The sequence below is a fragment of the Callorhinus ursinus genome, unplaced genomic scaffold (genome assembly GCF_003265705.2).
Source record: "Callorhinus ursinus isolate GAN/ISIS: 27379988/994484 unplaced genomic scaffold, GSC_fseal_2.0 scaffold19, whole genome shotgun sequence".
Lineage (NCBI taxonomy): Eukaryota > Metazoa > Chordata > Mammalia > Carnivora > Otariidae > Callorhinus > Callorhinus ursinus.
The window spans coordinates 21,742,236-21,754,361 of NW_027397081.1; the positions used below are offsets into that span (position 1 = coordinate 21,742,236).

General features: G+C 41.4%; 1 protein-coding gene across 13 annotated transcripts in view; it reads right to left on the minus strand.

Moving 5' to 3' along the window:
* CDON (cell adhesion associated, oncogene regulated) overlaps window positions 1–12,126 on the minus strand; it is a 97,789-nt gene that overhangs the window by 26,717 nt on the left and 58,946 nt on the right. For all 13 annotated transcript variants that reach the window (XR_012381550.1, XR_012381549.1, XR_012381551.1 and 10 more), the window contains 4 exons: window positions 9,766–9,969; window positions 7,802–7,983; window positions 6,901–7,006; window positions 1,740–1,862 (listed from right to left, as the gene is read on the minus strand). Coding sequence is in view for 9 of the 13 variants with exons in the window: in XM_073903946.1 (XP_073760047.1) it covers window positions 1,740–1,862; window positions 6,901–7,006; window positions 7,802–7,983; window positions 9,766–9,969 (615 nt within the window). In the remaining 4 variants the exon portion in view is untranslated. The remainder of the gene's footprint in view (window positions 1–1,739; window positions 1,863–6,900; window positions 7,007–7,801; window positions 7,984–9,765; window positions 9,970–12,126) is intronic.

Here is a 12,126-nt window from a genome sequence, read left to right on the forward strand (position 1 = left end):
AGGGGGATGGAAGGGAGGAGAAGGGGGAGGGGGATGGAAGGGAGGAGGAGGGGGAGGGGGATGGAAGGGAGGAGGAGGAGGGGAGAAGGAAGGGAGGGGGAGGGGGTGGAAGAAGAAGAGGCTAAGAGCATGAAAGAAGAAAAGTAAGATGAGAAACCAAAGAACTAAAGAAAAATCATGACAGTCTATGATCTTTAAGGGCAGGAGAAAATGGCTGTCATCAACACCTCCATCATTCCTGGAAAACCTTACTGAATTACTAAAGACAAGACAATCATTGTTCATAACAAGAACCTTGACTCGTTTCTTAAAAGCAGAGACTGTGTATCCTACATTCTCTCTTTGAACAGGCTGGGAATTGTGTCATACATTTTAGAAAGTTATTCAATATAAATGGTTAGTGTTTTAAAGAGGTGTTTTCACTTGTCAGTGACCTGAAAGTCTGTAGGTAGAACGTTTTCTTCCCCAGCAAAGTCCACTGATGAGGCATATTATTATAGACACAGTTATGCTATAATACTATTTAAACAATACAGTTACTACACTGTTGTCTGTGTTCTGCCTGGCTAGATTCTTAAATGTCTTGGGGAGAGAGATGATAAATTTCATTTTTATTTAATTTTGTCCCGAGTATTACAACACTCTAGAGGCAAGTAAGAAACGTCCATTAATATATCACAGTGACTACTACAAAAAGCCCCTCAAATATATACTAACCAAAGTAAATCTAAAGGTCTGTGTGTATACCTATGTTTAAAGGTAGATTTAGTGTGTGGGTTTTGCAGCAGAAAGTCACATGACTTAGCATTAAAAGATGAAACTATGTCTTGTCTTTACAGTTCAATTCTTCTGAGCCTCAGTTTCTTCATCGTTAAATCGACATCATAAAATCACCTGTAACAGACACTAAAGGGCTGCCTGGCCCATTCAGCCGCCTTTTCCTCCCACACTAGCAGAGCCCCAATTTCATTCAGCTGTCCGCTCAAACCCCGCGCAACTCGAGTAGGTCCTGGTCAATTCCAGGGAATGGTCTGGGGAGCGTGTGACTGAGACTAGCCACTGAGACTAGCAGGGGTGGGGAAAGGTGAGGACTTTGGGAAATTTCCTCTTGTTCTTTAAAACAGACACAAGCTAAAACAGTCCCTTTTTGGGGCGCCTGGGTGGCTTAGTTGGTTAGGTGTCTGCCTTTGGCTCAGGTCATGATCCCAGGGTCCTGGGATTGAGCCCCGCATCGGGCTCCTTGCTCAGCGGGGAACCTGCTTCTCTCTCTCTCTCTGCCTGCCGCTCTACCTACCTGTGCTCGCTCTCTACCTCTGTTAAATGAATAAATAAAAAATCTTAAAACAAAACAAAACAAAACAAAACCCAGTCCCTTTTTCTGCCAGATTAACTGTGACTGGACATGAGTTTGTAAATAGCCACGTTAGCTGTTTCTATTATTGACGTGTAGCACCGCCATCCTAAAAACAGAAGATACTTCACAATCTACATATGTCAGCAGAGTTGAGTCACATGGAAATTAATGAATATGATCGATGCTTATGTAAACTAAGTTTTAGATAAGTGCTCTAGCCAACATACTCTATTTTCTGTTGGGACAGTCTTAATACCTGCACCTAGGAAATGGTCCAGAGCAGACGCTTCCTTAGGTAAACATATCAAGAGTCACAAGGAATAATGCAGAGTTTAATTCCTGTACCATCCGGGGGAAAAAGCACGAGCTCTCATTCCTCTCCTACCTTTAGTTTCGCAGATCATCACGTTGCTAAACTCGCTTTCTCCCCCTTCGTTGAAGCACTGCATTTTAATATCATAGGAGGTTTCTGGCTGCAGATGGCCAATCATGTGCCACTGCTTTGAACCTAGAAAGGAAAAATAAACGTGGATTTTTACATATCGTACGACCTGAAGGGTGATCTCAAAATGAGGTTGGAATAGCACTTATCACCATAGAGTCAGTCTGTGCAATGAAAATGTCCTTAATAGAAGTATTTCAGTAATGCACCACAGATAAACAGCATTCCTGTTACGTGCCACAAAACAAAGAACAAGAGGTACACCGAATTAAAACGATACCTGTGCGTTGGTACTAATGCTCTGTTTCCTTATAAATAATTAGTGGTGAGTCTTTCATAAAATGCACGTTAATTTCACGCACAGGTGAAGAAAAAAAAAAAGTCTTCTGATGTCCCATTTTAGCCTAGCAAGTCAATCCACTCTGCCCACCAGAAAGGAATACTATACACGAGATCAGCAAATGGTGCCTTACCCAGGACAAGTGACCGTTTATTTACAAGACAGGTCTTAGAGAAACTCTCAATCCCACTGGGCTGGACGTGACATGAACAGACAGCTCAGCACATGCCTGAATAAATGGTTGAGAATAATCAAAAAGCCGAATTTACTACGGAAACCTCTGGGTTCCTTGAGTCAGGGTCCCCAAGCCATGCAAGCATCTCTAACAGAATGATTCTGTTATCCACGGCACATGGCCAATGTTTCGTTTAGAAACGCTCTTCAACTGAACGCTCCTGTATAAATCACTCTCCATTTTTCCTTTTCCATGGGCATGTGACAAACTTTAATAAACAGGGACACTTCTGCCAGATTCAATGAACTCTTCAAGCACCTTTAATCCCTCTTAGAAAATACCTCTTCAAATCGTTTCCACAGTTCCTTAGAAGCTCAACTATATAACACCTACTGATTTAAGAATTAATTGAAGGAAAAACAAAGCCAAACCAAGCATCCAAGTCAAATATACTCGGCTGACAGGACCCAGAGCACTAGGTTCCTTTCTAATTCAACACAGACAAAAATCCTGCGAACCAGAAACACAACCCCTTTTGCAGGTCACCATCACAAAATCCCTCATTCCTAAAGACCCATAGTTTACATGGAAGAGAATCTGCTTGTTCTAGGATCAAGGGACTCTGGAAGGCTTGAGAGGTAAGGAATTCTATGCCCTCCTTATAAGTGTAAAGAGGACCTTACAATAAACTTGACTCAAAATCTTGACTCAAAGACTAGAATAGATCTACTTCTAAATTCCACAAACTTTCTCAAAGACTTCTATTTTTTCTCTGTCCTCGGGTATTTCCTTGCCCAGCCCTACCCTCACCTAACTATAAACATTCTTCCAAATAATTACCACACTAAATTTGAAGTTTTCCCTTCAAAGCCCTAGTAAAAATGGAATTAAACTACACCTCTGATATGTTACAAATGAGAGAAAATTGTTAAAAGAACACAAATCTCATTAGATTAATATTCCACTATTAGGGTAATTCTTCGAATGGCTAAATGACAGGAAGCACTAGCAGAGAGAAAGAGTCTTTACTGATCATTGATGAAAAAGACAACTAAGTGTATTATCAGGTTGAAAGTCAACCAACCAGCATATCCTTTGCTTAAATGGGTAATTTTTTTTCTCAAAGGATGTTTTAGAAAAGGTGAGAAACCAAAGGAACAGGCTTAAAGATTAGGATGCCTGATACTTTGATTTATTTGAAACTCAACTTAACCTTATAAGATAAAAATATCACACAGAGGGCGCCTGGGTGGCTCAGTTGGTTAAGTGAATGCCTTCAGCTCAGGTCATGATCCCAGGGTCCTGGGATCGAGTCCCACATCGGGCTCCCGGCTCAGTGGGGAGCCTGCTTCTCCCTCTGACCCTCTCTCCTCTCATGCTGTTTCTCTCTCTCTCTCTAATAAATAAATAAATAAAATCTTAGAAAAATATATATCACACAGAGGCACTGGTATGCCAGAAACATTTACAGTTTATCCCAATGTGGAACTTAATTCAGAAGATAGGATAACTTAATATCATTGCTCTTAGCGGATTCTTTAACACTGTAATCGAGTTTCAGATTTTTTCCCAAAAGCTTAAACAATTCTGAGTCAATACACATAAGTAATCTAAAACTTTACTTTAAAGAGAACGTTACGTGCAAAGGGTAAATACTTCTGTTCCTTGGTTTGGGAGAACAGGCCAACAGTTTAAAACTGCCACAAAAAGAATTTCACATGCATAAACTTGAAAATAAGGAATAAGCAAATTACACAGCACAGTGAAGCCCACTTAAACATCTAACTGCTCCGTCTACTAAGTTTATAAACAAGTTCTCTGTGAACCATAAGGCGAACTCACATTTGCAGACACTACTAATGGATACAAAAGCTCCTGTAAAGTAATTTCCCAGTTCCACACACTATATTCACATCCCCCAAGCTTGCAAAAGTTCAAAGATTTAACTAGAGAGTACCTTGAAAAACTGGTCACCAGTGGATATTTCTAGAGCGTGGAACCAGGAGAGGTAGGAAAAAGGGTGACGAGAGAGACAGACCAGAGAGACAGGTGTTCGTTTTATTTACATTTACCTTGTTCAGGACTATTTTATAGCAAACGTTTAACCCCTGTCAAAAGAGTTTAAAAATAGAAGTCTGACAGCCCCACTCTCCTAACCCAGCTAAACTAAAACTAGGACTCGAATCTAGAACAGTGACTAACAACTCTTACTATTTCTTCTTTTTGAATAGCCTTTCTCGAAAGTGAAATGTGCATATGGAAAAGTGCCCATAACCCAACAGTTCGCTGAAGTTCAGGAACTGAATGTACCCATGGCACCGATACCTAGGTCAAGAAAGGAAACAGTACTGGTACCCCAAAAGTCCTCCCCATGCTTCCTCAGGTCACTTCTCCCTCAAGACAGCTGTCTTAACTTCACAGAATATCTGGCCACTAACAAGTCTCTGACTTCATTTCCTCAATTCTTCATGTTTAAAGCAGATTTTAGAAACTGATTCGTTTCCTACTTTTCCAGATGAAGAGAAATAATCACTCTTTTATTCAAAAAATATTTACTGAGCACCTACCATGTGCCAGGTATTAAAACTCAGATGATAACCTTTTACTACTTTACAAAAGAAATTCCACTGGATAACTATCAAAAGGAATGCTACAATATTTAAAGAAACCTGATATAGCATACTTAAACTAGTTTATTATAAGGCTACTTATACCAAAAACGATATGCAGTATTTGATGTCAAGAAGTCATATGAAAATAACCTTGGCCTAGGGCCATTTTCTGACATGATCCATCTAGGATGTTAGCAGTTCAAAGAGTCAGAATCTTGGAGTGCAAAAAATGATTGGAAGAAGCCTTCCTCCCAAAGCAAGAACCCCTTCCAAGATATCACCAAGAAATAAGCATCCAGGGGCACCGGGGTGGCTCAGTCGTTAAGCATCTGCCTTCAGCTCAGGTCATGGTCCCAGGGTCCTGGGATCGAGCCCCGCATCTGGCTCCCTGCTCAGCGGGAAGCCTGCTTCTCCCTCTCCCACTCCCCCTGCTTGTGTTCCCTCTCTCACTGTGTCTCTCTCTGTCAAATAAATAAATGAAATCTTAAAAAAAAAAAAAGAAAGAAAGAAAGAAATAAGCATCTAGCTTCTACTGAACACCTCCAACATCAGGGATTTTCTTATTTTGTTAAAAACGCTGTGTTGGAGGGGTCTTCCTTACGCTACTTCCTTTTAGCTCCCCTCCCCCAACTGGCTGAGTTTCTCCTCCACTTAACAGTCATTCAGTATTTGAAGACAGCTGTCATGTTGCTTGTTCATCGTCCCTTTTCCAGCCTCATCATCCCCAGACATTCCCTTGTTCTTTCTGGACTCCAATCATTCCTTCATTCAGTAAATCCCGAACACAATCTCCCTGGGAGCAAAGGCTCCTTGCCTACAGAGAGGCTAATATTTGGTGGGGGAGACAAAGTAAATAATTTCATATATCCACACACATATGCAGACACACCCACTTCTTACACAGCAACCGTGATAAAGTCTATGATAACAGAACTGTAAAGACCACGGTTAGAAATTACACCAAGGGTATCTCATATACAGCGGTGGGGGTGATCTGAGGAAGTAACATCTAAGCTCACAACAGAAACGTGGAGTGACCTCAATCAAACACTGGAAGAGGAACACAGGAGGTAGCAGGAAGTGCCCTGTGTCATTGTCCTGAGGCAAGAGAGGTCTTGGCACACACGACGAAACTCAGAGGGCCAGTGTGTCACGGAAGAGACACAGAGAGAGTGGGGAGAGGTGAGCGAGACTGGCGGCAGGTGTAGGCAGGGGCCAGCCAGACCATCTGCAGCCTTCAGACCACATGCAAAGTTCTGGATTAGATTTTAGATGCAGGGGAAAGGCGGTTTCAACACCCTTTCACTGTCTTGGCTGGTTTTTACTCTATGTATATTCCAATTTTTTGGCATCCCTAAAAGCGGATTACATGCTCAAGATGCAATCGTTCTAGTACAGACTTCAGTGAAATGGGGACTGAGACATTATTTTTTTTAAATATAGCTACAAGGGGCGCCTGGGTGGCTCAGTCAGTTAAGCGTCTGCCTTTGGCTCAGGTCATGATCCTACGACCCTGGGACTGAGTCTCGCATTGAGCTCCTTGCTCAGCAGGGAGCCTGCTCTTCCCTCTGCCTGCCACTCCCCCTGCTTGTGTGTGTGTGTGTCTCTCTCTCCCTCTCTCTGAAAAATAAATAAATAAATAAATCTTAAAAAAATATAGCTACAAGTTGCAAGTGACTTTTATACTCAGGTTACTATTCATTTAAATAAAACAGAAAACAAAATTCTTTTTCAGATGAACTACTGACAAATCATATCTCCCCCATACCTTGGTAACTGTTTCTCTAACCAAAATGTAAGAAACTGCATATATTAAATTGGAAAAATGGTCGTCCCTTGGGAAAAAGTGAAAGTAATAATGTACATAACATTTCATGCCTTCTCTATCTTAACCTGGGATGATGTTTTTTGTAATACTTATAAACCCTCTCCAACCAAAGCTCTTTACTGGGACTCCAGCTTGCCAGGGGGACTTACCTTCTACCACATCCCGCTTGTAATCACTGTCATTATCACTATCTGTCGGCCGGTAGTAGATATAAAATCCTTGAATGGGAGTATTGTTGTTACTTGATGGAATGTACTAAAAAAAAAGAGAAGCAAAGACTTGTCAAAGACAAAAATAAATGTAACTTTCACAGCCATGAAGATTCATTTATCTCTGCAGCGATATTTTTCTAGCTTCATTTTGCAAACATCCTTGATGCCCATTTTGAATTTAACTCAAAGGCAGTCAAAGGTATTAAGAGCATTTAGTTTTCTGTTGGGCGGAGCAAAAATAAAGTAGTGTATTTCACAACGTTCAAAGGCATAAAACATTTAGTTCAAAATAAATAAATCTTGCAATGCCTGGGTGGCTCAGTTGGTTGGGCATCTGCCTTCGGCTTGGGTCATGATCCCAGGGTCCTGGGATTGAGTCCCATATTGGGCTCTCTGCTCAGTGGGGAGCCTGCTTCTCCCTCTTCCTCTGCCTGCCACTCCCCCTGCTTGTGCTCTCTCTCTCTCTATGTCAAATGAATAAATGAAATCTTAAAAAAAAGAATAAATAAATCTTGAAAGGGCAATTAAGTTAACACTTGGATGAAAGCTGAGGAGACAAGTGTATTTTTAACCCTGCCCCACTTACCACATGTGCTTTTTAGACAAATATCTGTGCCCTTCAATTTTCCCATGGAAAATTTTAACTATTTTAATAGTTAAAAACATGTGCCATTCATAATATCCTGTCATCAGAATAGTAAATCGATCGTTAACACAGCCAAACACTTAAAAATTAAAAACATTTTGCTACTCATAATATCGTGTCGTGAGACTAGTAAATCGATCGTCAACATGGCCACATGGGAAAGCATCTCGTTAGAGAAGATGTCCCACTTACCGTCCACTTCAGCATGATCTGAGTATCGCTGACAGCTTCGGTGTATGCGATGTGAGGCCCGGTGATGGGACGGTTAGAAAAGCGATTGGGGAACCCAGCCACCTGATAAGGACGAGACGCTGAACTCCGGAAACTCTCACCATAATGGTTGATGGCAATGACCCTAAACTTGTACGTTGAACCTTTTGAGGGAGGAAAGAAACCAGTTTTTAAAAAACTTGGCCATATGACAGCTGAAGGTACGATACTCAAAATAAGAAAACTGCGCTCCAGGCTCTACGCTAACAAACACATCCTCTGAAGCCTATACAGTAAACAGATTTCAACCCACTTGCCAGCCAACCAGCAGTGGATGTTCATGATGATCCAGATTCCAAGAGCTTATGAGGAGCCACCGGGAGACAATGCCACGAAAGATTAATGACATCTGTCACGGAAGGGGCAGGTGGAGAACAGGAAAGAGCACGTTTACTTTCCTTACCGTCATGTTCTAAAGTCATAACCATCAAATACAGTATTAGTTGAAGTATCTGTGCTCAAAACTAGGTTCTTTTCCCTTGAAAGAAACAACTGAAGCGAAGTTTAATATGGCGAATACACTTCAGAAGGGGCGCTGTGTGGGTATCAGCAGATGACACTCTGATTTCACCAAGAATAGGATAAGAAGGAGCAGATCTAAACTACAACAGAAGGCATTTATTTGTATTACATACTAAGAACTTAAAAAGAACTCTAAGGATTGTGAGTTTCTGAAGCTCTGCATCTAAAGAATAAATTAGACTCCTAGAGCACGTTTCCTGATGGCTCAGAAATAACCACTGCGCTTCTGAAGACGTTTTCTGTCTATAGAATGCTGTTTAGCCTCACCCACATTTAAAACTTGTCACCTTCTCCCAATGATACCTACAGGCTCCTCTCTTTACCTGTTTAGAGAAACACAGGCACGTGCCACTAAGTACATCTAGAAGTCCATAAACAAAATGGTCATGAAACCTAAACAAATAAAAGCCACAACAGTGTATTTGTGATTACTGCTTTTCTCTTGTGCGGTTTAACTTCCTGCATACAGCCTCAAGATATTGGGGGTGATGGGGGGGTGGCTGGGGGGGGGGTCCTTCTGCTGAAACAAAACTTGAGAGCAAAGAAGCATTAAGTGTTCTCTCGTTTCCCTAAGCCTAAGCACTAAGTATAACTACGCTGTGATTCATCATTAGATCAAACAATTTTAGTCAAATAACAAGCAATTTTCCTCTTCAAACATGTAATCATAGCAAAACACCTATACACAAAGATGTCACCGCAACGCTCTAAGTTATTGACAGTTAAAAATAATCCAAAACCCAGAAAAAAAGGATGGGTTAAGTAAATTATACTATACTTATACAGTAGATATATAGTTATTAAAAACTGAGTTTTTGAAGAATTTCTAATGACACTGGGAAATGCATATGATATAACATGGGGAAAATGGGGTCACGAAACAGTATTTTCGGCATGATCCCAGTTTGTATTAAAAAAACAAAAAGGCTACCAAAAATATACCAAAGTGAAAACAATGCTTATCTCTGGATGGGTGGGCTTCGGGTGACTTACTCTCTTCTTTCTAGTTTCTTTGCTTTCAAATTTTCACACAATAGGCTCCTATTACTTTAATAATTAGAAGAGTACAAAATCATTACAAATATGCATCTAAAGTCAGCACAGGGTGCTGTGGGTGGCTCAGTCGGTTGAACACCTGCCTTTGGCTCCAGTTGTGATCCCGGAGTCCTGCATCGGGCTCCCTGCTCTGTGGGGGGTCCACTTCTCCCTCTGCCCCTCCCCCCACTCGTTCTCTCAATCTCTCTCACTCTCATGCTCTCTCTCTCTCTAATTAAATAAATAAAATCTTAACCAAAAAATAATAATAACAATAAAGTCAGCAATAAAGTCAGACGGCAAAAAGGGAAATGTTTGAATATTACTACCTGGCTCTAAACTACGAACTTCCACAGAAAGTTTGGAAGGAGGGATGTCTTCAGCTGCCACCAGCCAATCACTGGTCCTCATCCGTTTGTATTCGACCTTGAAGGCAGTGATTGGAGAACCCCCATTGGCCCGCGGAATCCAAGTGACATAGACAGAGGTCTCTGATGCCGTGGAGATGGTAGGCCGGTCAGGTGCCTCTGGAACTAAACACGGAAACATCCATTCCAATAACCCATGGTGTCAGAGACAAGAATAACTCAAATAAACTGAAAGGTATAAATCCCAAGGATCATTTTATTAAAGGTTCGTCACCAAACTTATTACCAGAGTTAATAATATTATGACTATCTTCCTGCCCTCTGTCAAAAGCTAATGGGCAATGAAATGGCCAAAAACAGGAAATAAAAGGAAGGAAAAGCAAGATAATCTATAAACTTGAGAATTAGCTCTAAAACACTGAAAGTCAATGGTCATGAGAATAGTGACCATGCTACTTTGGACTCACAGCTAAACAGTGTATAAGTAATTATTACTTGGTGCCTCAAGTCTGAATGTGGTTATAATTTACAGTAAATGTTCAAAATTAGGTGTTATTTTGTTTAAATGTTTTTCTTTATCCATCCAAGCTACATAAAACACATTCAGCAAACGATCTACAGATTATTAGCTACTGCTACCATAGCCTATCTTAACACACCTCAAGCCTAGAGGAAAGCTACTCCCAGAAAACAGACTGAAAGCGGTAGAGAGAGAGAAAATTTGACTAATAAATCAACAGGGATATTAATGGGAAGGGAGAATGCTGCGCAGGATGAAAGCGGGAAGACAGGGTGTGTAGTTAAACAAAGAAAACTGCTCTCAGCAATTAGATGATCCACCTGATCAGAAAACGGGGATGAGAGAACCAATGTCGAGCAGTTTCAGTTCGCACTGCCAAGGGGAAGGGATGTCCTAGCCCACAAGAGTCTAGAGTCCCGTGGCAGGTAGAAACATCAGGAGTACGTCCATCCACCATTTAAACCATGTACCTAACGCTTCTTGCTAACCAAGCAATCTTGTGGTTATAACTGGCTTCCCACTTGGTTCCTCCAAGGAAAGAATGCGGAGAGAAACCATCTGGTCTGTGTGACGGTTACAGGGCAAATCAGTAAATCACCACTCTGGTTTACATCCATCCCCTCTGAATTTTGTACAAGTGAGCTGGGTCTCAGGAGACTATCTTTGGCCTGGCTAACAGTCAAGTGTCCAGAGCTGAAGGAGGAGGACCAGCTCCGGGCCATGGTTATGCTAAGGGAGCCCTGTCTGTCTAGCCAGTGTCACATTCCTTAAGCAAGACCACTCTGTCTCAACATCTCTTTAGCCCGAACACAAGTGCATTGGGAAGAACACAATGATGTTGCCAATGGTACCTGTATGGAGAAAATGGTGGCATTTTAAAAACAAACTGCATAATGGAGAAAAAGAGGAAAACATTCAAAGCAGGCAACTTCTGAATGATACTTACTGTATTCCTTTCAAGTTAGAAAGCAATGGAAACAGAATGAACAGAACTGTTAGTGAATCTCTTTTTTGGTACTAGATCAACAACCTCCTTAAACTGATTCACAGGAGGTTAAAACTCATCAAAGAAAAAAACACCACAGATCAAACAGAAAAAGGTTATTAGGGAAAAGAATCTCTACAGAGGAGAATCTTCAAGATCTAAAAGAAAGAGCATGTGACATAAAACAAAGACAAGCTGGAGTTTAAAAATCCAAATGTGAAGAACTGCTGGATGCCTGCTGGATGACCTCAGGCAAAGCTGTGTGACCTCCATGAGTTCCAGTTTCCTAATCTGTAAAACTGATAGGCTATCTCCCTCATCCGGTTGTGGGGAAGATTCAAGAAATCACTTCTTAACAGCTATATCTGCCCAGATAACTCCAAACTTCCAGAACTGAATCCATGACCTGCACCTAAAAATCCTGATTACCTACCTTGGTAAATGGTCCCTGGCCACCCCAGCCCAGAGTCACGCCATTTCTCCCTTTCATTCAGTACGGATTCAATTCCCTTTGTCCTTCATCTACACTGTCCCTCCGCCCATTATTTCTCTAGCCTCATCTTCAGCCATTCCCCTTTTCCCCCTCCTTAAAGTTCTTTAGAGTTCTTCATAGCTTTCAGGGAAAGGCTGAAATTGGAAATACATCATACAAGGTACTCCCCTGCCTCCCCCCACGCTGGTGTCACTCCCCACGGCAACCAGTCAAACCAAACCAATTCTCTAACCTCCACACCTCTAAATGAAATACAACATGTCCATCATCCATCTCTTTGCATAGGAGCTGTCTTTCCCTAGAACTTCTTTTCCTGTTCCTTCA